At 31.5% G+C, this 26446-nt stretch overlaps 1 protein-coding gene across 1 annotated transcript in view; it reads left to right on the top strand.

Moving 5' to 3' along the window:
* The first annotated feature begins 298 nt into the window (after window positions 1-298).
* Window positions 299-26446, top strand: part of LOC113391682 (uncharacterized) — a 99512-nt gene continuing 73364 nt past the window's right edge. Inside the window, exon 1 of the mRNA XM_026627732.2 lies at window positions 299-595. Within this exon, the coding sequence (XP_026483517.2) occupies window positions 587-595 (9 nt within the window). The 5' untranslated portion in view covers window positions 299-586. The remainder of the gene's footprint in view (window positions 596-26446) is intronic.

A 26446-nucleotide genomic window follows, 5' to 3' on the forward strand; every position in this document is an offset into this window, starting at 1 on the left:
TACTACGATAAAATGAGGTTGATATCGTTTATTTGAATGGGCCATCATTGGCCATAACGCTGACATCTTTCATTCATTCTTGCTCTATATGTATATTTGAAAAGCGGGCTTCCGCGTAAGTTCCGTAATTGGAACGGTTTGTTGATAAAATGTCATCAGTTGCAATAGTGGTTGCAATGTGATGTGCTTTTATTACCTAACAATTAGTTCTTTTGTCGGTGTGGCCTCGACCGGCTACGGTTCGGTTCCTAAACACCCGCCGCCGCGCCGCTCGGGCCTGCAGCCAGGCGGAGTTGCCGGTCGTGCCATCCGAACGACACACACATGCGCTCGTCAGTCAACAACAGTTTGCGCGCGCACGCGTAACGTATCGCTATAATTTTTACCTTATTCGCCGGCAACGACAAACCCAGTATTGATCGGGCCTCTGCCGCGAAACGGCGTCTCGAAAATGCGAAACGAATTTTCCGCCGCCTACCATTGTTAGACATCAAGTATCTCATCGCAATAATAATTTATAAACAATGTTACAAGTTAGGAAGTGAAATGATGGCTATTTTGTGGTGTTTCCGTTAAACTTATCGATATGTCGAAGGTAAGTGTCACTGCGTATAACGTGTACTCCAATAATCCGCAATCGAAGATTGCTCTTGTATGTAGGTAGTTCCGAAATCATGACCAAGGACATTTCTCTATAATTTTTTATGATTTATCTCATTCCTATTGTTGGGGCTTAACGTGTTGGAAATGAAACCTATAGAATTCTATGACTAAGTAATTTCTTGGCGAATCGTTTAAATACAATAGAAATACATAACTTAATAATTTAAGCACTGGAGCAATATGCAAATGAAAATTGTACTGCATTAATTTTGGTTCGAAGAGTTATAATTAATGTATATATTATACTTTTCATGTATGATATCATTACACAACGCATAAACAAAAGACGACGACCGCAGTTAAGCCCTCAGTCATCCGACCTACTCTTTAACTAACTAATGCAGATCAAAAATTCTTGTTTCTGAACTACATTTCATTTTAAAAAGTTAAAGTATATTAAAAAAACGTTAAAACTTAGTTATTCCTTATTAATCGTGAACGAGATAAACGTATACTTAATTGAAATTAAATTAACACCAAAAATATAATATATTGTAAAATGAACAAGAAACTTAACTTAAATATAAAATTCATATACTTAAAAAGATCATTAAACTTTCAACGTAAAAAAAATGTGTCTCACTAGGTACAATGGCATTTCAAATTGCAACCTTCATTATCTAGATGAACCGTTCAGGAATTGCTGATATGCATACATATAATATATAGTTAAAAGTTAGTATTCACAATAGATATATAGGTACCTACGTATTTCGATCAGATGATAAATTCCTATCAATCAAAAAGAAACAAAAAAAATTATCTACCAGATTATTTTCGTATTAATCGTATGGGGATTTAAGAAAGATAAAGTGCGAACTCTCAATCAACTGAACGATTTTTTGTGGTTATTGTTTAGGGTATCTCGTTACGTTCAAGGTTTTCTTTGGTTCTTATTTGTTATGTATATAAGTATATATATGCACACATAACAGATAATTTCATCTGTACTTGCTTAGCTTATGTTTTTTGAGGAAATGGTGAATAACAAGTCTTCAGTCAAATCATATCGGATCATTGTTAAATTTTAAAACAAAATCTTAATACATTTAGACCTAATGGTCTAGGTAGGGTATGTAATATCCAATCAATAGAGATGATGGTATACAGATCTTCCATTAGATCATCTATATTTTTTAAACTAGGTTTTTATTTTTACTTACAATTACGAAATATTTTTTCTTAATGACAATACCTCAGAAGGGCGTATACTTTACAGTGTATTTGAAGCTCAACAGTCCATAGATATATCCTTCTGCTTAGCGATGTGGAAGTAGCAGGTTCTATTCGGGCCCCTTGCGCTATTTTCGTATTCAAAACTCGAACACACAAACTTTACGCTTAACTAGAGGGAAAAAGGGGTTTTGAGTAATTACTTGAAAACAGTCCTTTTAAAAGGTTATGAATTTAGGCCAACCGACAAAGTATACGTTTATACGAATGGAATTATTGATTTTATTTAGCTTGAACTAAAAGGAAATATGTTGCCATGTTTAATACGGATAAATTATTTCTATTCTGACAGTCGGTTACGGGCTTAAACATGTATAGGTGTCTAGTGCCTAGGCGATAAAAAATAGTAACATTGAAAGAATTATTGGTAAAACAAAGTGAGTTCGTTTAATTAAAATGTAGTCAGAAAATGGTTACGTCAGAACGCTTTACTTTTTATTAATTCCTTTTAGTTGTTAGTCTTAATTAATGCAAATTTCACGCGTTAACATTTGGTTTATGTTATTAATAAAAATGACATAAGGTCCAGTAATTGGATTTAAAAAAAAAAGTTGCTCTGACGAGTCTCGCTTTGTGATGGAGATCATTCACTTGCTTTGGTTACTCATCGCTTACTCTATAAATATCAAATACATCTCACAGTTTGTTGCAAAAAATCAACTAAGTAAGGGTCAATAACATCACCATATTATGAAGCTAGAAGGTGCTTTAAAATAAAATGTTCACAATTCATTTTATTAGAACATAAGTCATTTATGTTTAACTATAATATTATGTTTAATTTAGAGTTAACACAATATTATGTATATTGTGTATGTAATCTATTCTAGAGAAAGGCCCGTAGGTTAGAACGTACTAAAGATAATATTAAACGAAATATAGACACTACTAAGTGCCATTCCAGACTTCGTTTTACGTTTTACATTTTACTTCAAATTAGGACCTCAGTTTTGTCACTTAAAATTTAAATAAAAAAAAAACTTTTCTTAACGAACACTTACGTAATAAGATAATCCTATGTATAAATTTCTGTATTTCTCGAGTTAGTAGTTTTGGGTATACTTGACAGGGTTAACGATTTTATATGTGCAGATTTATAAAATTCTTTACAAAATCCCAATAATTTGATGTTCATACTAAGTATTCATATTCACAAATTGTTGTACGTATTTCTGCAGTACCTAATCTTTATTATTTTATTGTTTATTGAATTGGGATCAAGAACATTATGTCACCTATTTCAATTGGTAAATATTGTACCTACATAGCTTTTAACTCCGTAAAGTACACTAGGCAATGCACATCTTAGGCCCCGTTACCCCTAGCTTCCTAAAATATACTTTTTCTAACACAACGCAAATTTTATAACGAAGATGTGCTATTACTTTAGTCTAATAAGAGAAATATTTGGCTTCAAAAATTTCATTAACAATGATTTTAGTAAAATCTTATTTTCCAATTTATGGTCTGCCTAGGGACCCCGCAACGGCTAGGAGCAGTTGCACATAGCTAATGGATAATCCAGACCTCACTATTCACTTGGGATCATTGAACTTTATTCATGACATTTGTTAATAATATATTGATTGTGCCACCAATAACATAATGTCATAAGTCTTACAAAATATTTATAATTACGTAAGAATAGATTAGCATAATTTTCTTATCCTTATCGACTTCCATTAAAAAAACGTCTCAAGAACTACTTGGGAGTTTGTATAGATAATTTTAATGTCCCAAAATGTTTCATGTTTGTCGTCTGCCAACTTTTCCTCAAACTTGGCAACTACCTGCTATCATTTATGAATATTTTTATATAAGAATGCATCCTTAATAATAGTGAATATCCGACCCGTGCACAATCGTGACATTTTACTGACATGAAGATATATAAAAACTCCTTGCAAATATAAATATTTTTTATACTTTTTATATTTGCAATATATCAAAATACCTTACAATATATATAAATTGATCTTGATAATACATATTAAGGGTGGGAGAGTATTTTTCATCAGTATTTTTTCAAAATCGGAAAGTAATCAGAAGGACAGGGAAATTCGCACAAATACATTGGAACTCATTATAATCTGCATACTCCATGCTTAACAATTTTTAATTATTATAAAGAAATAAGGGTATCAGAATTAAAATCTCTTTGCGTTAAAATCGTTTCACGAATACGTAAGGTTTAAAGGTATAATGGAATTCGGCATCTAAAGCTTAATCTCATCGCATTCATAGAATTTCATTAAAAAATAATTATCAAATATTAAATATATACTTAAAATCAATTTTGTTAAATTAAAGTGACATGTTCGTATATTGTTAAATATCTTTGCTCTTATAATACAGGCTGTAAATAATGCATAATTAATTCTGAGAATCATAAAACAAGTATGAAGCAGCTACTTGTAACTTTTCCACAAAATTATTATGTGGTTTTGTCAAACTGGATCTTATTGCCTCGAACTAGAGTCCGAAAATTAATTCTCCTTTTGACGCTATCAGGAAAAATCGTGACTGGATCATTGAGTGTAATTACGTATCGACTCTCAACGATAGCCTTCAAAAAGTTCTTTTTTACATAAATATTTTAAGGAAACTTTTTTTTTTTAAATGCCTACATACTCGATTTTATCTGTGCATCATAATACATATGGATTGGAAATAAACAGGTCGAACATGTTCGATGCTGTAAATGGCAAACTAGACTATTCATTTCTGTGTGACCGAGCGTTCATTTATATTTCTATAGAAACTATTAAAAGTGACTCTAAATATTGGAAGACAATTTAAATTATCACGACAGCAGTTAACATTAGGTAAATAAATATACTGATACTAACTGTTTAAATTATGTATATATATACTTTATTATACTAACTACTTAAGTCTATAGCGTTATCTCAACGACTTCTTACATTTTTTGAGTATCATTTATAATTTTTTTTTTTTTAAATTAAACTCTTTGTCCAATATTTCTTTTAATCTATTTTATTTATTTATTTATTGGAAATAGTTACACCATCGACTTATCACTAACACATTCACTTAGCAGTAGATACAGGGTATTAAATCTAGGTGAATAAATCATTACAGGTGTAAACAACATTGACCTTAAGATAAGACTATACTAACCTAATTATATCTTTACTAAAAATTAAAAAAAAAAAAATAAACTATAGATAATTGAACAAAACATAAAATATAATTTAAATACAACAACAAAAATCTACAAGGGTTGACATAATTTAATTAATATTTTGTACGCTCGAAGCAGCGAAAATGTTGACTTTAATTTTTTTTATCCAGCAAATGTCACGTGTCACAAATGTCATTCATGATTTCATTCAATTTCATTCATTCAGATCATTTTGACAACTATGGAAGATATGTATACTATAAATAACTTTGTTTTATTTAATTTACAAGCATCATGTATATAAGATCTGCGTAGTTTGACTCGATTTATTACGAACTAGTTGTCGCCCGCAGCTACGTTTGCGTTATAATTATTAGTTGTCGGATGTTAGGCATATAAAGCCTATCACCTTCCTTGGAGTTCAAGCTTGCTTCCATACCAAATTTCATTAAATTCGATTCAATGGTTTAGCCGTCAAAGACCAACAGACCGACCGACAGAGTTACATTCGCATTTATAATATTAGTATATATATTGCATCAGTCTGTAAGTAGCATATTAGCATTAAAGATTTTTTAAGTAAAATAAGTTTTAATCATTTCAATTTTTTTTAGCAACCAAATCATTAATGGTCGACAAAAATCGACAATGCCAGTGTCTATAATCAAGAATTGTCTAGAATCAAAAGTGTCTTTCTATATCTTAGTTTTTTTTAACCCAATAAAACGGTAAATAGATTTAACAAATGAACAGAATTACATTTTAAAAGTTAGTTGACACTAGATACAGCGAGTTTATTCTCTTGTTAGCAGACAATTGAGTATCTAGAAACGCAATCTGAAAGTTATCAAATCAATGGCGTTAGATCAAAGATAAACTACCGATAATGTACTTCAGATACCGGGCACAATGCTGAAAATATATTTGGCGGCCATTTAAAAATACATCATTCAGTCATTCATTCAATTATTTTTAATTGTTAAAAGTGGTTTACACTTGCCAGCGAAAGTCGCCACTTACCATTATCTATTTACCATCCCATATCTGGTTAAACTGTTCGTCTTCCTTCCTAAATTAAATGAACATTGATATTTATGGTATAAAAAATAATTGAACTTAAACAAAGATTTAAAAAAATGTTGTTTGTATGAATTAAAAATAGATAAAATAGTGCTGTCTGCAATTTTTAATCTGTATGCATATATATTTATTGGGCTATTATATAAAATTAATTGCAAATAGTCTATATTAAAAATACCGATGTAACTTATTATACGCTAAATCAAATAAACTAATTCGTTTTACTCGAATGATTGCGGTTAACGCAATATTTCGCTTTATGCCCATATCCTGCGATTGCAAAATATTAAGTAATATAGATATCGGTATACTTTTTTTAAATAGCTATTTCTCACTTATTAATATTATTAGTGTTCTTGTTACTACGAAATTTAAGTATTATATATATTATAGCATTATAATGAAATTCTACTGCATTTGTAGCCACCAATCCGCATTGAAATACATTTTGCGTGTAACCAATATGCTGGAAAGAACTTCAAACCTTCGCGAGAGCATAGGTAGCATTTGTCCAACGGTGGGACATTTACAAACTGTTATGATTGATAATTATACCCGGTATAAAATATATTTGGAAACTTTTAAAGCCAAACCAACATACCTTAGGGCCTTGCTTTTGCTCAAAACCCTTGATTTTATTCGGTTTCATGTTTTATAGCTTTTACAAAATTTGAACTCATCATGGACAGGCTCAACGAATACCATCCAAACTATCCTTAACTATGAAATCCTTCTAAGATCAATAACAAACCCCTTCAACAAAGACTAAGGGCGCTCAACAATAAAGAAACCGCACAGAATAAAAACCAACGAAGGGATTTGAATTTTTTATCCAATTTTGTTTTATTGTGAATAGCCTGGATTAAAACCATGTAGGAATATCAATCTCAATCAAAATAGTAGAAAGATACAACAAAGGCATGAAGAACACGTCTGTGGATATATAAGTGTTTTAAACAAAAAAGACACACTCCTGAAATAATTGTTAATTTTGGAAAAAAATAAAGAAAGACGGAATTTAAAAGTAATAAGAATTACTTGCTACAACTTAAGTTTCAAGCCGCAATTTAGTACCAGTTAAGGCCTCTATCATTGTAAAATATCTTTAAAAATATCATATGCTTAAGCTATTGTTACTATTTCATTTAAAAATCCATTGTTGCGAGTCAGAATGCGTAATTATATTCCAAATGACACTGATAATTTTTGTTACCGTAACTTACGTAACCGCTCTTACATTGTTGTAAGCCATTCAAATACATTTAAAACAGTGAATACAGATGTATAAATTGTAGTCGAGGATCTTTTAGTTTACTTATCGATAGATTGATTAAGACATCTCAACTACAAGCACTGATGCACTCACCGTTACCTCACTTCAGGATTATATAGATTATAAAAAGGCGTGGAGTTAAAATTGTTGACTTCCAGGCAGGATATATTATACACATATATAATTGTATTTGGTTATAAAAGCTTTGTATTTTAAATGTTGAAAAAGACTAACTACTGAGTTTGTTGCTGGTTTTTCACGGTAGAATATACACTCCGAACCGGTGGTAGCTTCACTTAATATCGTTTGTAAAATGACGATTCAAAAGTGCTTGTTAAAGCATATTTGTATGAAGTATATTTTGATTTTGATTTTGACTGATATAGTGTACGGACAATCTGACATTGGAGTGTAACGCGTTCAACTTCCTAACTCTAGATTGCTGCTGCGAATTTACAGCTTGGAGCAGCAGTTGTACAAATTAGCCACTAAATCAACGAGGCTGTTAAAACGTCCTAAAAATTAACCAATCATAAAATATGCTCGTTAAAACGATTATTTCATTAATTATTAAAAAATATACAAACATAGGTATGTTTTTGTGTGTTTAAAGGATATCTTATGGAATGCCGATGGTACGAATTCATTGGTTATAGAACCATAGTTCATAACTTTCTCGTTGTTTTTTATTACAACAATTGTGATATTAAAGAGAACCTTTACCAAAAATGTGACACAATGAAAAAACAAAATATACTCTTTGCTGCGGGAGAAAATAGCAAGTGTGCGAATGTCACACTGGTGGCTGCCATTGACTTTGCAAACAGCAACTGCTCTTCCAATCATTAATTCGAGAAGCTCGCGTGATTTCACTTCGTAATCCTTTCGACTATTCAAAACACAGGCAGAATTGTATAGCGTTTCGATTTCGTTTCGCCTACTTTTACCGTATAATTGAATTTATTTTTAATATCAATTCATTTCTTTGAATAATTGAATATTGATCGGTGCATTCCTCATACTGTAATGAAATGGTACAATTATTTGAATTTATACTTATACACGTGAGAAAATGTACATTTAAGGATATATTTACGAAAGTTTACTTAAACGGGAATTGTCATTTTGTAATGATGGACACGTTCTTAATTTAAATATTTTCTAAGACTTGAGAGAATGATTTCCTTCCTGTAAGCTCGACGACCGTGCTACACAGAGGCTGGATATTTGTGCAGAAGATATTATTGTGCATAATTTTTTTACCGAACATGAGAGTAATATATTGTCACATTCTCATATGCCGATACCGATTAGAGATCAGGCAAAGGACCGTCCTGCCACTTGACTTACTTTTTGCGTCACGGATTTGTAAGACGCTTGTCTCCTCCGGTCGCGCTATTACGAAAATCCTGACAAAAACCACTTCTCATACTTAGGCTTATTGTACAAGATAGGCACTAGAATAATTAGTTAATTTGGGACGACAATATTAGATTTAGAGATATTTTTAGTTATAATATAACATATGAGGTCACACGTACAAAAACAATGCCTGAGCGAGGCATTGTTAATCGTGACGGCATCTAAAGTAGTCCTCTACCTAAATACTGTGCCAACGTTTTCGTATTTTCTCTCAGGCATAGACTTCATTGTTCCACTCACCTACAATGTTAGCGATTTTTTCGCACGATCTTAAAGTCTGAATTCTTCGGGAGTCATCTAACGGCTAGATAACTTTTATTCATTGGTTTATTGAAAGTTCTCACGAAAACACAGTTTAATTACTTTGATATGCAATTTGCTATATTCTTCCTGTTATTAAAACAGTAACTAGTTTCTAGTTTAAAATTGATAGTGCCTATTAATCTCAAGATAACAGTTTAGATATACATATTTATATAATTAATAAAACAAACAATACAGTTTCTGCATATATTATGTAAAGAGTTTCATCAACGTAACATCTCTTGACTTTTGTGATTATGAAATACGACGTTAGACTGCAATTAATCTGAATTTAACGTTCCTAATAATGATTGTTGCCTAATTAATAAAGTTTTTTTGCCAAATTTATTTTTAATCAATCTTAACTGAATAAGTCTGATTGCTTTTGAAATGCTTGTAACTTTTTAAAGTTATCTGTTACCAGCCCGCTTCGCTGGGCATTAAACGAAAAAAAAGGAGAAGGATCAACGGAATTAAAAAAAAATTAATAGCCTATAACCATTCCACGGTTCCGTGTTGATTGGTCATCAGTCTCATACCGATACGTTCAGTAGTTTTACGTGATTGATGAACAGAGAAAAAACAAACATTATATATCGTATCAGTAAATTGCTACAACTAGACCTGAAAAAAACGCAATTAATGGTCTCCTCACTTTTAACATCATCAATGCGACTCTAACAGTAACTGCGGCATTTAATATGTTATAACCCTTGTGCTTGGAATCACCATTCCAACCGGCACACAGCAATACAAAGTATATATGTGTGGGTTTCGAGGTACAGGTAAGAAAACTAGTAAGTGGTTTCTAACCACCAAAAAAAAAAATGAGTCTAAAACGAAACCTATCTCTAACAATTTATCCGTAGATAATCTACCATAAAGGAATCCATATATTCAAGTACTTGTAACAAATAGACTATTGTTCTTATTTATTAGTAAAGTAATAGCCTGTAATTGTTCCACAGCTTAGCCATCGTCTCCTTTAAGACCCTTATTCCAACGCGCTACTACAATGCGAGTCAGAAAATGAACATCTAACAGAATTTCGTGGGACAGATGAAAGTTTCCTTGTGACGATTTCCATTACCAGGCACGAGATGAATTGTAAGCACTAAGCATACAATTACATACTGGTGCTTCAAATTTTCGGCTAAGATTCACTTGTTCTACCCACTGGACAATTTCGGCTGTTGAGAAATTTATTCGAATGTTTTTTTTTAATGTTATAGGTAAGACGGACGTGCAAATCGGCTGCTGGCGTTGTAAGAAATATTAACCATTACTTACATCGCCAATGCGCCATCAAACTAAAATGAACTAAAATGTTATGTCTCTTGTGCCAATACTTACACTGGCTCACTCATCCCTCAAACCGACAATACCCGTACCTCCAAACTCAACACTCTACTTAAGATATATTTTTTCTCGCAACTTGGACCCCTCCATACCATAAGTCACATCTGATTAGTAATTGTTAACATCATTAAGTACATTCCAAATTGATAACTTTAGATTTAACTCATTTTATATAATAACTATTTAAAAGACCTTGTAAGAGACTACTTTAATAAAGTATGTTTTACGTGTACATATCTTATAAGCAGGATAAGCTATCGTGTCAATACCAATGAGGAGAGAATTAAAACCAATTTATTAATTTCACCTTGAAGCATGTATAGACAGATAAATAAGAATTAAAAAAAAAAAACATTGACCTCTACATCAATAAGAATGCCCAAGACGCTTATTTTTGAAATAATATTCTGGTTATTACGAGAATGTGCAAATTGATCGCAACGATTAGATAATAAATCAAACAACTCGGATTAACCATAATAATAATGCAACAACTTCCTTATTTTCAATTATTATATATCGTTCTACCATTAATTATTCGTTATCCACATCACCTTAAAATTCAAATTTGGAATATTAGAGATTTCGATTGCTTTGTTAGTAAATATATATATTTTTTTAATTTAAAAGAATTCAAAGACGAAAATCAAGCGTGTCACGTCAATAGTGTAAATTTTAAACCAGGCGTATATAATAAAATTATGATATAACTAAAACTAATGTATATACGAAAACCTTTTCCGAAACGCGCTGCATCTTCTGGTAAAATTTTATGTATATTGGTTTAGTAGATTTCTCGGTTAGGCAAAGTCAAAGTCCAAGTCAAAAATCTTTATTCAATATAGAAGTGTTTACACTTCCTTATTGATAGTCAAAAATCTACCACGGGTTCGGAATTTAACACCTCGGACCTGAGAAGAACCGGCGAAAGAAACTCAGTGGGATCTTTTTTTTTCCATTTTGCATGTACTGCAATAATAATTATATTTTAGCTATTTGGAACAGCCTGGAGGCGATCATTTCATTCCCAAGATGTGCAGTCAACTAAAAAGTCATTAGTGTTGTAATATCCTTTAGCACATTAAACGCTCTTTAACGATTCTTTTGAATTTTATAATTGAATAATTTTGAACGTTTTCTGGAATCCTGTTGTAAAACGTATACATTGCCCCAAAAAAGAGTTACTAAACCTGTGTAATCGGGTACTTGGAGTAACAAGTTTATTCTTGTTCCTAGTGTTAATAGAATGTACGTCAAAATTTCTGGGAATATCATTTATGTTTTTATATACATAACATTATCAAAAACAAATTGAGAAGCGACAGTCATTATTTTAATTTCTTTAAATTTACCTCTTAACGAATCTTTTGGGCCCAGGTTATAAATTGCACGAACAGCCCTCTTCTGCAGTACATGCATCAATGCTACAAATTGTATAGACAAACATTTAAGTCATAAATATGTAAATTCTGTGCATCTGTCAAGGTATGTGAATATGGAAATGTACTAATTATAAATTTGCATTTCTTTTGATTTTGAATTTCACATAATAATTTTATATCTTTAATTAGATTATTTTTGTTCAGAGATAAACTGTCTCCATGCATTAATACAACTATATTATTGGAATCCAGATGCATAGAACTTATCTTATTTATTTGGTACTGATAGGTTGCCCCGGGTGAGCATGTATTGAATATATTTTTTATCTCACTTTTGAGTATTGAGCCAAAGCCCTGACCTAACTTGTCAGATACTACTATAACATTTTTATTTATATTTATTTCTAACCCCAGTTTATTGTGGTTGTAAAACCCTTTTTTTTTTTCTCTCTCTGGAAAAACGCAATTCGCGCTTCCCCCACGTGATGGAAAGTGGGGGGGGGACTCCCCGGAGCCCTGGACGCCGAATGCGCCCAGGTACGCCGGGTTTACCCACTAAAAAACCAGCGGTACCCTCTCCGTCTTTCGGCGGGCGCCACGGGATCGCTTGCGCATGCTACCGTGATGGTTGTGGAACCCTGGTGAACATTGACTCAACTTGACCGGTTGAGACACTGTGTTAATATTAGTATTAGCAGAGGCCAACTCATTTTCTTGAGTATGCAAACAGTTACACGTGGATTCCTTTGATAAGGATTCAAATTTTTCCAAGTTTGAGGTGCATAGCTCAAGAAGATTGTTGGCATGTATATGTTCCTCTATCTGTTTTTGAACCAAGTCATATGTTTTATTCACAAATTCTAGCGATCTCTTGAGGCTAGAAATTTCTAGTTACAGATGTTCAATATTATTGTCATATATTAATTTATTATTTTGCAACTTATTATTACATGATTTTTGACTTTATGAATCAAATGTGACCGTTCTTTTCTCATTTTGTATATGTATTGATATTTATAAGTATTACTAATTATTTTATTATTATATTACTGCGTTTCAAAAGCCATCTCATTTGTTAATATAGATAGATATGAAAACGTGATCATTCCATCCGAATAATTTTATCGCATAGTAGATTGCTCATGATTGGTTAAGAACATTAATATCATCCGTTGGTTACATCACCAGTCAATGTAAATTGTTCGCCGCTGCGGAGTAAATGTAAGCATCCCTACCGTACCCTTGATAATTTATAAGACGAATTAGAGTAGACTACAGTGTACGTACTATTCGAATGTACGTTTCTTTAATGAGGTTCCGCAGTTTGTAACTTTGCCAATTCAGATTAGATTTATTACACAATAAAAGAATATACACCTACATTTATTATAAAAGCGTAAAACGTATCTTTTGAGTTTCACACAGGGCATAAGTTTAATTGGATTTCATTTGAGAATAACAGTGACTTCTTGTCGGTTCTCGGTAGAATCTACGTTTCCATTCGCTGATAGCTTTACTTTATAGATCATAATGAATCAAAACTGCTTGTAAGGGCGTACTCGTATGGAGAAAGTTTATTTGAAAAGTTATTATAACACGATTGTACCCTCGTTAAGGTGTATTAAAAAATGTTTGATATATACTTAAGATAATTATTTCAACCCGCGTCTTCAAGTCTCTTACAATTTTTGTTATCCAAAATATTGGGTACTAGGACTTAGGAGTAATATAAAGAGACAGGTCGGACATATTATATTCGTTTATGAATCTTCGTGAGACTTTTGCTTGGTGGAAAGGCTCAGTGCAAGTTTGGGTTGGTACTACCCGCTCGATAGATATTCTACTACCAAACAGCATAACTAACTAAATTGTGTTCTAGTTTGAAAGGTGAGTGAGCTAACGTAAGTCCAGGCACAAGGGACATAACATATTAGTTGCAGCTTTCCTTACGGTGTTATCCTTCACTGCCGAGTTCGAGATGAATTATACACATATTATTATAAACGAAGTTCACGGAAACTTAGTTACTATTTTAGTAAAAAAATTTTGCTTTATCGCCATCGAATCGAAATGTAATCGTTGCCGGTACTCAAATAATTAAATCGTATTCTACTAACAACGATTCAGTTTCCTTTCGGTCGATGTTGGATCGGAATTCGGGAACTTATCGTAAACGCTATAAATTAGGAGAATTAACCCTCAGTTACGATTTAGCTGAGGTTTATTTTTATAAGAAATAGAAATAGAGAACGTAACGTAAACGTTTTAACTGAGTAGAATTAGCCCTCATTTTATCTACCTATACCTTATTAATATAAGTTTAATTTCCGAAATTCAGAAAGTTATACGATTTTGGTTTAGGCCTTTCATAATAAAATCAAGTTGAAGCTAGGATCGAGCCCGTAAAAAATATTAATTGATAATGAGTTCAACTCTTAGTAAAGTAAAGTATATTATGTGGATCAACCACAACATTACTTAAATAAAACAATTTATATATTTATTTATGTTAAAAGGGTCTTCAACAGATACAGTACACATAATATACAAAAGTTGAGGTTATAAAGGACAATTTTTAAATGTACCCCTTATTACTGGAGAACACAACATGCACTATAATTATATTCAAATATCGCTTCAAGATTAAATTGAAACACAAAAACTAAATTGAGCAAAAAATTAACAAAAAATTATAAAGAGCGCATAATATTTATTTTGGAAGGAATTATATAGTCGTGACATTTGAGCTGTTGGTAAATTATTCCGTAGATTCGTTTTAATCTTGCTAGTTTTAAGAAGTGGACATGGATTTCGAGATGCTCTTTCCGTTTATATTACTTTTTCAACCTGACTATTACCCTCAAAAACAAAATATTCTTTCATTCGAGTAGTACATTTGAATCGTCATTACAGTATTGAATTAAATGTAATGTTATCACCGGTTCGGAATGTAGATTCTACCAAAAAAAGCCGGCAAAAACTCAATCATTACTCTTTTCCGCCATTTTAATTACAATTAGATTTATATGTATAATCCTGCCTGTAAATTAACAAATACTAGTACAATATGAAAAAGCGTTTATATTATAATATCATAACATTGTTCTACTTAGTTTTTCTATTGCGTATAATTTTTGTTACTCTATTGTGATTTGTTTAAAATTAAATATATAATTAGGAAAATTAAATAACTAATCTCTATTGTTCTAAATAACCTGTTCATTAGTAACCTACATTTAAAAGTATCACATATATTATAACTGACTTTTTACAGATTAATAATTACTTTATTTCATTTAGGTAATGTGAACCTTAAGCAAATAAACTAGAAAAAAGTATATAAGTAGATGATAAGTACTTACCTAATAAAATGCTGTGTAATATTTCATCTAAATATTACTTTAATTAAAAGACCGTGAATTTTATATAAGTTGTACACACGTATTTCATATTATAGAATATGTAGAACTTTTTGTTGAAAATATCTTATCACAAGAATTCCTTTATCATGGCGCTTGAATGCTCGGACCGAATCAACAAAACTGGAACAGGTTTTTTTTTTAATATTACCTACTTGTAATGCTGACCTTTTCACATTAATTCTGAGGCCAAATGCGCGCTCAATAAAGGTCTTCTCGTGTGATTTTTTTATTATTATATTTAGTATCATATAATTAATTATTTATATTTTTAACCATTAAAAATGAATACTTTATGTTCGTAAAATTAAATTGTTTCGTTAAAGTTGATAATTTTGATAAATATAGTTTTATGTATAATTACAATGTCAACCATAAAAGTAAATAACGTCTGTATTTTATAATTAATTTATAGATGTATGAAATACATCCAGTCATACCATTAAAATAAGTCATGTACGCAGTTAAGATATATCGCACTTTTAAAGACAACCCGTACTGAGCAAATCTGTACTAATATTATAAATACGAAATTAACTATCTGTCACGATTTTATAGAAAAACGACTGAACCGAATTTGATGAAAATTTATGTATGAAGCTAGCTTGAACCCCAAGAAAGGACATAGGTTACTTTTTTGCACATAACACCTGAAACCTAAAACCTACTAAGTATTTAGTAAAGTTAATAATTACACAGTAATGTCCAACTTTTTATCAATATCCTGAGAAGAAAGTTTTGTATCTGGTTCTACCACGCTGCTCCACCTCGTTATAATGGATAAACACGTGACCGAACTTAGACATATCATGCAGGTCTAAGGTTTTCTTCCCCACTGAGCACGTTTTGAACTAAAAGCAAATAAAGCAGTAGAAAATTTAGTGGTAGTCCAGACTAGAACCAAGCTATCTTCGGTTAAGATACTCGTGTTGTTCCTACCGAACTATTTAGGGTCAATTGTTTATGAACATTATTTAAATCTTAAGCCTCAAAATACGGTTCAAAGTACTTAGTATATGTACTGAATATTGTACGCATAAAGCTGTAAATTTTATGATTTATATTTTCGTTCAGTAATGGTTTGTATTTAAAGGTGCGATATGATGATATCGTTAACAAATAGACATTCACCTACAAACGTTAACTTCGTGTCTTATCAGACAACGTCATAAGCGCCAAACAAACTAACTGATAAGAACTATGAATAAAGCGAACTAATCATTTTTGTGCAACAATTTTGTGTTGTGACCTATTGGCTATTATGCATCAGTGGTCTGCAAGAGATAAGAAAATAATGTAAATATATTATTATATAAATATCAAATTGAAAATTACTGTCAAAGATACGTTATTTATCTGCCTAATACTCGAGAGCCACGCTGTGATTAACGTACTGTAAATTAGTAAATGTTGTTCAAATATTTCCTACTAGGTTTAGGGATTGTTCGTCAAGTATTAGGCCATAAAAAGCCCTTCATTGGGTTCAAGTTTGCTCATACCAAATTTGATAAAATTGGGTTCAGTGGTTTGGCCGTGAAAGAGTAAAAGACAAAAGTATAGATATGGATTATTTACTCATTGTGTACATAATATAAGTAGCTATACGACTGGTTTATTTGACTTAGTAACGTGTGAATTACATAGTAAACTTCGACTAGCGACAAGTAAAAAGAACTAACTAAATGTATCTCTTCGATTAGTATAGTTATTTTCTGTTTATCTTTCTTACTAGGGATTATGAATTGTATCACAATATTCAATTAAACATGAAGCAAACGCTTTGAAATGTAGTTGCATTATAATAAGACGTTCCATGCATAATGCATATAATTATTGATCTTATATGTATTTACATAGATAACGCATTACGCATTACGATATAACAATGATATGATTTACAAGGTACAACAAATCTAAGACTATGTGACGGCTGACAGAACCTTTTGACATCTGACAGATTTATAGAATAGGCACGCGACTAAAAATCGTTACCTACAATATTCGTTTCTGTAGAGATATCGATATCATATATTCACAAGTTGGATTGATGGAATCGATTACGTTACAAAATACATAATTAAATATGTGCGTAATTCATTTTTTTAATTCGTAAGCAATATAACTGCAAAAAATAGTGCTGTAAGTAAAACTGATTTAAATGTCGTGAGCTTTTCAGATAACACTATAAAGAGAGCATACCGCCTATAAATTGCTTTAGCAGTTTGGTGAGTAATATATTTAGCTATGTGTCTTGAATATCTTGTACAACAACCAACAAAAGAAATTTGGAAAACGTTCAAGTTCGATATTTGTATTTCCTTATCAATTATTCGCATGGACGTGAATTTAAATACAAATTGGAACACTGCGGTAGGTACTTGTCGCTGTATTATTGAAGCAACGTTAAACAAAAATGAAAGTATGAATCAATTGTTTTTTTAACTATTATAAATTATACATAAGGCTTTAAAAAATGTTATCTTGTGTATTGCTTGCAAAAAGTTATTGCGGTAAAAAAAATAAGATACAATGAAATACATGTCTTAGAATCGTTGCACTATAGTGATTACTATATTATAAACTCTGCTCCCTCGTGTATACATAAGTGTGTAAATGTAAACTATGATTTATTTGATTATTTATATGTCTAGACTGCCAAAGCTTAGAACCAATTGAAAAAAATACTGTCCAAATGTTGGCTACACAAGTACACGCACATTAGTAAAATGACGTTTGGCGAGTGTCTAGCTAGATGATAAAGTTGGCTCTTTTGTTTTGTTTCTTTTCTAGTGCAACACTTTATCTAGATATATAAAAATTCTAAGTTTAAAATATATTTATTTAATCAAAGAAGCTCTAAGTTCAAATAATGTTTCTCTATATTTAATCAATTATAAATTATTTCAATATCCTTTCGATGATTCACGTTTGACGTCCTGTGACGGCCAAATTTTTAACGATAAATTCCTATTTCTTAAATTACTATATTAATTAAAAAAATGTACGTACCTACAACTCATACTACTACTCATACTTAACTCCTAAACCTGTTAACTACGTACGTAATTTATCTGGCTATTAATAGATATTTCATACACAATTGAAACGAATCGCACCTTTATTAGCATTCATCAGTACGCTATAACGTAATCACGACAATGTCAAGAATTCAATTTCCGTATATAAACGTGGACTACATATATCTTTTAAGAAAAACTACGCATAACCATATTTAGCTTATTTGTAAGCGAGTAATTAATTTGTTGCCATATAAGAACACTCATTGTGGCCGTATTCATTGAAATTAAAGTTTCTACAATTCATATTTAAAATATCACGTTTGAAATGACTTTGAATTATATCTTGATTATGTTTCTAGGATTGAAAAACTTAATGTCAGATTTCCGTGATTGCATTCAGTTACGTATCAGAGTGGGTTCATTACCGATACGTTATTAAGTTCAAATGGCAACACAGTTTCTTTTCATTGGAATGCTATTTTATTAATATAGATTCTTACAACTTTATCTATAAATATTTTAGAGGGTGATTAGTTAAACAATGCTGTTTTGTTATCTTCGTCGTTTGAATGTTAAGTCATTGTTGTCAAAAAGGGATATATCACATCACGCCCGAGAAACAACGTTTACAATATGTCTTTAGTTCGTGTTTGTTCTCTTCTTACAGAAATGAGTTTTGGAGCTTATTCCTTCATCTCTTCCAATGTTTTGATGGATACAAACGTGATATAATTTCATCCGACACATGCTAGATCCCACACTTGGCACTATGTTTCTCTTTGCAAAAGTGCACGAAACGATAAAACTCTAAGGTGTTCAGATTTTAATCTTCAGTTAATATTAATGTTTTTATTAGCTTTAAATTAATAATGTGTTATACGATTGGTTTGATAGATTCTTATGTATGTAAGCGTTGAACAATATTTAGAAACTCAAAACATACTAAAAGTGTATGTAATGATCTTGCCTTTAATAGTGATTTAATCTAGATAAGAAGTTTACCACGATGACCTTGTGCCGTAATGTGATATATTAAATACACAAGAAATATGATATTCATATTTAAATTTTAAATTAAGCATATACAGTATCTAAACATAAACAGATTTAATAATAAGTAGGTATAAAGTTTTCAGAATGTTAATCTTATAAAATAAAATTACTTAGATTAAAAACTATTTAAACATTTTCTATATTTCCGTTAATTGATTATTCTATAGTATATTTCAATTACAAGAGGAGTAGCCAAATAAACAACTTCGGCATTGAATTGATGTGATATCATCGGTCGAGATCTTGAAAACTCTGTGATATTCATTAAGGATTCGCGAAAAAATAGCGTTTTGAATGTCGGCGGTTTGTTGGAACATTGGAACTAAAATTAAAAGTGGATTTAAATAGAGAAGAGAATTAGTGTTGTATCTAAAGATGTATTGACCAAGAACTGTGTGTTATGTATAATATAACATATCTATAAGCAAATCATATGGAATATGTAAATCTAAGGTTTGTTTATTCTTTGATTGGATGGTGTACAAACTAAAATGTAGGTACATACATAACTTTATTTATTTCGCGATCAGCTTACTGTTAGCTGTTAACGATAAGAAAAGATATTATCGCATGTTTAATCTAAAAAAAAAAAAAAAATTAACAATAGTAAAGAAATTAAGAAACGGTACAAAGTCACCTGAATTGGTTATTTCCGAGTGACCGAACCCAATACAATACAATAGAATTTATTTTTATTTTAGACCAAATAATAATTTCTACATTTTATACATTCTATGGTACAAAATAATAATTATGTATGTTAAAATGGCATATTTTAAACTATTTTCTTCTGTTAGCTATTAATATTTGTACACATTTAATGTTATAAGGGTTTCAACCCTATTCACATGTAGCCTCTGGCGTACTATTAAACATATAAACCCTATAATAGACTATAAATATAATCCCTCGAAGAATTACTGCGTTCATTCATTTATTAAGCATATTCCTAACAGATACAACAGTGCCAGTATTGTAAAGGAAGACTGAATTTATAAATGATATGGTGTTCGCACAGTGGTCGAAATTAGACCATAATGTGCATAATTAGTGTATTTTTTGAACAATGTTTTTTTTATTTTTATTTTACATTTTTTTCGTTGATAGTAAAGCGCGTGAGTTATTACCAAATAAATATCAGTTGACAATCACGAGGACAAAATAGTACTGAGCTGTTTAATCAATAAAATAATGACATTACTGTAACTGTGCTAAATCGGAAAATGTCACAAATAGCCAACGCTTGGAATTTTTTTTTTTATTTATTTAACATTCTCATAACTTTAAGTTGTATGTGATCCATATTTTCGAAGTAAACATCGTCGGAAATTCTTGTATCACAAATGATCACGATACTCATAACCTGGTTTGATTCGTGCTCATTAGTGCCACGACGTCTGTCCGTATTTCACGTTCGCAATCAGTTGTTGCTACTTTCAAAACATTTGCCTTGTTTTACGGAAACACGAGGTTCGAGGTTGCTAAATACTCGAATATCCGTGATGGAAAATTCACTGTATCTTTAAGCTGGTAACCATATCGATTAAAATAAAAATCTATATAATTAAAAAAGTATATTAAAATAATCACCAAAATTTTAACCTTAGGCAGACAACATTATTACAATAAAAAAAATATATTTTTTTATAGTTTGGTTATGTTCCGGTTTGAAGGTTGCGAGTAATCTATACTAATATATAAAGCGGAAGAGTTTGTTTGTTTGTTTGTTTAAACGCGCTAATCTCAGGAACTACTGGTCCGATTTGAAAAATTCTTTTTTTGTTGAATAGTTCATTTATAGAGGAAGGCTTTAGGCTATATAACATTACGCTGCGACCAATAGGAGCGCAGCGACAGTGAGAAATGTTGCAAAAACGGGGAAAAATATTCACATTTATGGACTTTCGATGCGTGCGCAGCATAAACGTTTTAAGTTACTCAAAAAATGTGTATGAAAGATATATTCCTCTTTTAATAATAAAAAAAAAGTCCGTGACACTATATGTCTCTTTGTTAAGAGTGTGCTAGCAGGCGGGGCGCGGCGGCGGCTGAGGGGGAGGCGGGTCAGCCCCGCCGCCGCGCTCGCCACTCTCACCCGCGGGTGTAGTTCTGCGAAGTAGCAATGCACATAACGACTTAAAAAAATTAACATTCTTAATAGTTAAATTATTTATCAAAATTAGGTTTTGTTATCAGCTTATTTGCTCATTATTTTTTATCGTTTAAAATCGATTACATTTAAATCATAATCTGCTGTAGTTTTAACTTACGATATAAGATAAAATTTCAATGAACATTCCTTCGTACTTTGCAAGTAAACAATTCAAACGTTTCACGGTATAAATAAGGTATAAAAATTACATTACACACGTAAAAAAGTTCAAATTGGCGAGCGATACTTTCACCGATGCAGATTAATCATCACTGAGAAAATAAATTATGCAAATAAGCAAATAGGTGAATATCGTTTAAAATGACTACACAAATAAATTAGTAGTTCAATATTTCAAGTAATTTCTATTACGTTCAAGCATATTCAACACGGTTGTACTATAATCACCTTATGAAATAATAACACCAAAGGAGAAACAATCTAAACTTCTTATTGTTCGGTTTGTTTATCTTATTACGTTTAAGTTAATATTGTTTGTTTTCAACCGACTTCAAAAAGGAGGAGGTTATCAATTCGTCTGTATTTTTTTTTTATATGTCTGTTACCTAACTTTTTCACTGGATTTTGATAATTTTTTTTTGTTTGAAAGGTAGTGCTTCCCGTGGGGCCCCATTTTAATTTTATCCTGTTACGATGATGGTATCCCTATGAAAACGATATAAGTCTTAAATGTGCATTATGTATGTGCGCGATAAATAGGTGAATAACTCAAAATTGTGCCAACCAATTTTAATGATTCTTTTTTTATTATAAAGGATATACTTCAAGGGTACTATGGTGAAAGTTTGGTAAGGTTCTGAGCATAGGATCCATGACAAAGTAACGGTACGGAAGGGAACGGAACAATTCTAAGGAGCACGTTAGCGATAATCGGCCGAATCTTTTAGAAACAAAAATTTTGACAAAAAAAAACCGACTTCAAAAGAGAAAAAAAATAATATGCTCTAAAAAGTAAAAAATAATTGCTTATTATTCTACAACTTAATAATCAAGTAACTTATTCTACTTACCAATATGTAGGTACGTTCTGTGTTTCCACGCAAGGAGATAAGTATGTACCTACCCACTTTAAATCTAACTTAACACAAACCTATGAATAACAAACAATGATCACAATATTTTTTAGATTTATACTATGTAAAATGAAATTAAAAATATTTAGACTATTTAAAAGTCAGCAAAGTTATTACGATAATATATTATAGTTAAAATTATTGTTATTTTTGGAGGCGGTGTCAGTCAAGGTAGGTTTGTAAATATATGATATACTCCAAATTTGTAAATCTGGTCTATCGATAAATACACTTCTTCTTGATGTTTTTTTAAACCCTATACGTACATAGTGGTCCTATATAATGACAGAAAATTGGAATCAAAATTGAGTGTTTAAGCAAACATGTCTACCGTCAGGTATTACAATTCATGAACTTTTCTCCTAATCCAAGACAAAGAAAAGTCATTCAGATTTACTATTACATTTCCTGTTGAACGTTTTGTTTGTTTTGGCAGAGTATGAATTTTGTTTGTGATTTATTTATTTACAATTGACTTTTTCTTTTGTCTTACATCCAGATGTCGATACACCTGCATCGAATTGTTAACAAAAAAAATATTCGCAATCGTACACTATTGTACAATATTTCTTTTATGTTTAAGAAAAGGGTTGTCATAATTGACCGTATAACAATAAGCAATAAAAACACAGATGTTGGTAATTATTAAATTTTATGGCGACCTTTAAGATTTACACTGATGACAAAGAACAATTACTTTTTATGATAGTGAATATATATTATCTATTTGTTTGGGAGGGGGGAGCTCTTAAAAGGACGTGTCGGGCACGGTGTTGTAGTGGTGGCAAAGTGAATATACCTAAAATTCCAGAACCAACGTCAGTTTTTAAAGAACTGATATCAGGCTCAAATCCATCCTCAAAGCATTTCTTAAATCACTCAAGGCAGTATAATACACTTTTTCAAATGACTTCATTTGGTGCGAAAGAAATTCGTGAGGGAAACTTTATGCCTACTTTCAAAATCCAGGGACAAGTTTATCATTTGATCGGTAATTTACTTCCAGCTGAAGGTGCACAAGCCGAATTTTTGCAAATATATTTTGTGTCTCATGCAGATCAGATATCCTTGCGCTCAAACATAAACCCAACCTTGCAAATTGATCTTATCGACGCTCTCCAAACATATCTTCACGATCATAATACGTATATTCAGAGTTTTAAATACAATCTCGAAAATAGATCAACGCATGATTTGAAACTTATTATTCATGCTGATGTGAAACCTCCTAACGAGCATCGAGGTCGGTATAATGCGCCAATAGTAGATGAAGTAGCTGTTCTTTTAATAGATGAAGATAAAGGTTCCCGAGATATTGTGTTGAATAATAGAGAAGGCCGACTTCAACGAGTTTCTGAAACTCATAGATCGTACGACCCACTTCAATATCCTTTACTGTTCCCCTTTGGAAGTGACGGATACTGTATAAATATTCCACAGCAGAATACTGCTGCTAGATCTAAAACAATATCGTGTATGCAGTTTTATGCATTTAGACTCATGGTAAGAATAAATGACTTTAACAGCTTTCATTACTTCAAAAGAATTATTCAACCAATGCGTAATGAAAATCAGGATATAACATTAGCCTATACTGATAACGTATACAATGATGGACTTATCTTAATTGAAGATAAAATTCATGAAATTTCAGATAAATCATTGACTGATTTTGGGCTTCCTGCATCTAAAAGGAATAATTCACATAATAATTTAGATCCTTTAGAAGTAGCACTACGGAAGCCGTATGATGTAAATGAATTAAATCAGTATATTACTGAAAATGAACCAAAATTAGTTAATGACCAGGTGACGGCGTACAATCGTGTTATGTGCAGTATTCGATTTAACGAAGGAAAAATATTTTTTTTGGATACTCCAGGTGGAACTGGAAAGACTTTTATTACTAATCTCATATTAGCAAAAGTAAGGTCTCAGGGAAAAATAGCCTTGGTAGTTGCGTCGTCGGGAATTGCGGCAACTTTATTAGCAGGTGGACGCACAGCTCATTCCACTTTTAAACTGCCTCTAACTGTTTCTTTACAAAAAGATAGCGTGTGCTCTATTCGCAAAAATGGCCCTCTGGGTAAAGTTTTACAAGACGTTTCTTTAATTATCTGGGACGAATGTACCATGATCCATAGAGCTCATGTAGAGGCTCTAGATAGAACTCTCAGAGATATTAGAAGTTGTGATAAAATTATGGGTGGGATTACCGTTATGTTTTCTGGGGATTTTCGACAAACTTTACCGGTAATTTTAAGAGGAACTAGAGCAGACATTGTAAGGTCTTGCCTTAAAAGTTCACCGTTATGGTAATTTGTCCATACCTTAAAACTATCTACGAATATGAGAGCACATTTGGGGGGAGGAAGTACAAATTTTCCTTCAAAGTTACTTTTAATAGGAGATGGAAAAGTACCTCATTCTGAAAATAAAATTGAAATTGATCGCGATTTAGGAGAAAAAGTGACTAGCATAGAGGATTTAATATCAAAAGTTTACCCTAATATCGTCGAAATAGAAAATAAAGATTACCAATGGATGTGTCAAAGGGCAATATTGGCGGCGAGAAATAGTAGCGTTGACGAAATTAACGACCTAATTTTAACCAAACTTCCAGGCGATATAACTACCTACACATCTATTGATAATGTAATGGATCAAGAAGATGCTGTCCATTACCCACAAGAGTTTCTCAATTCTTTAAACCCGAGCGGCCTTCCACCACATTCCCTGAAGTTAAAAATAGGTGCTGCGATAATTTATAGGCCAACTATATGTCGCGTTGTCAAGATCGGGTTGCGGGCAAAATCAGTATGTTCTTCTACCACAAGAAAATAAAACTAAAAATATAATCTACGCTGAAGTACTGTAAAACATATTATTAAATCTTATTGACGATTATAATAACAAAAACCAACGTGAGCAATCAAACGATAATCATGATAGTGTTTCCGACAACTACGCGAACGAAGTCGCGGGCACAGCTAGTTATAAATATAACAGATACAAAATCTTTGATCCCTTGGATTGCGGTACATTGACGTAATAGGAAGTGGTTTGTGTAGATCAAGTTAGTAATAGAATTATTAATTTCTTATACTACTTGTATCTACCTATAGGAAAAAATTACCACTTACGCATTTGCTAGTCAACATTTTAATATCAAAGTATGAAGTAACTCCGTGATTTTATTTTAAAGTTATTAAACGCATTTATTTTTTATTTTATTTGTATGACAAATTAGTGGTAATGACAACTGGCAACACAGTACGTTACTCGTAACAAGTGCGTATGGGTGCGGATCCGTATGTTCTAATGAGTGTAAGTGAGCCACTGGAGCAATCAGGCTGAGAAGTTTACGCCGTTGAGAAAATAATTGAAAAACATTTCCGATTATTATATCCATTCGTGACTTTGCGCTCTAATACATCCAGCCAATTTTTTTTTATTTTTTTTTATATTATTAATGATATCTATATTTTTTTTAATATCATAATTAAATTTAAAAACCCCTTAAATTATGTAAGCTCACACGGCATTTAAAATATGATATAGAGAGGAGATGAGAAGAGAATTGGGTCTTCACTGGGGGAGTCCGTGACAATATTTTAGATTTGGAAATACAATTCTTTAATATTTGTTATCTCTGCTCTCCGCCTGTCTCTGGTTTTGTGGATACCGATTCTATTACAAGTTATTACATTCGTGCGAGTTCTAATGTTTGAAATTACTAGCTATAGTTTCAGTAGACTTTCCATTACCGAGATCATATTACTTCCATACGACATACATTGGCATATTGACATACAATGGAAAAGTCAAGCTGAGATACATATATATAT

This window comes from Vanessa tameamea, chromosome 10, assembly GCF_037043105.1.
Source record: "Vanessa tameamea isolate UH-Manoa-2023 chromosome 10, ilVanTame1 primary haplotype, whole genome shotgun sequence".
In the NCBI taxonomy this organism is placed as follows: Eukaryota; Metazoa; Arthropoda; class Insecta; order Lepidoptera; family Nymphalidae; genus Vanessa; species Vanessa tameamea.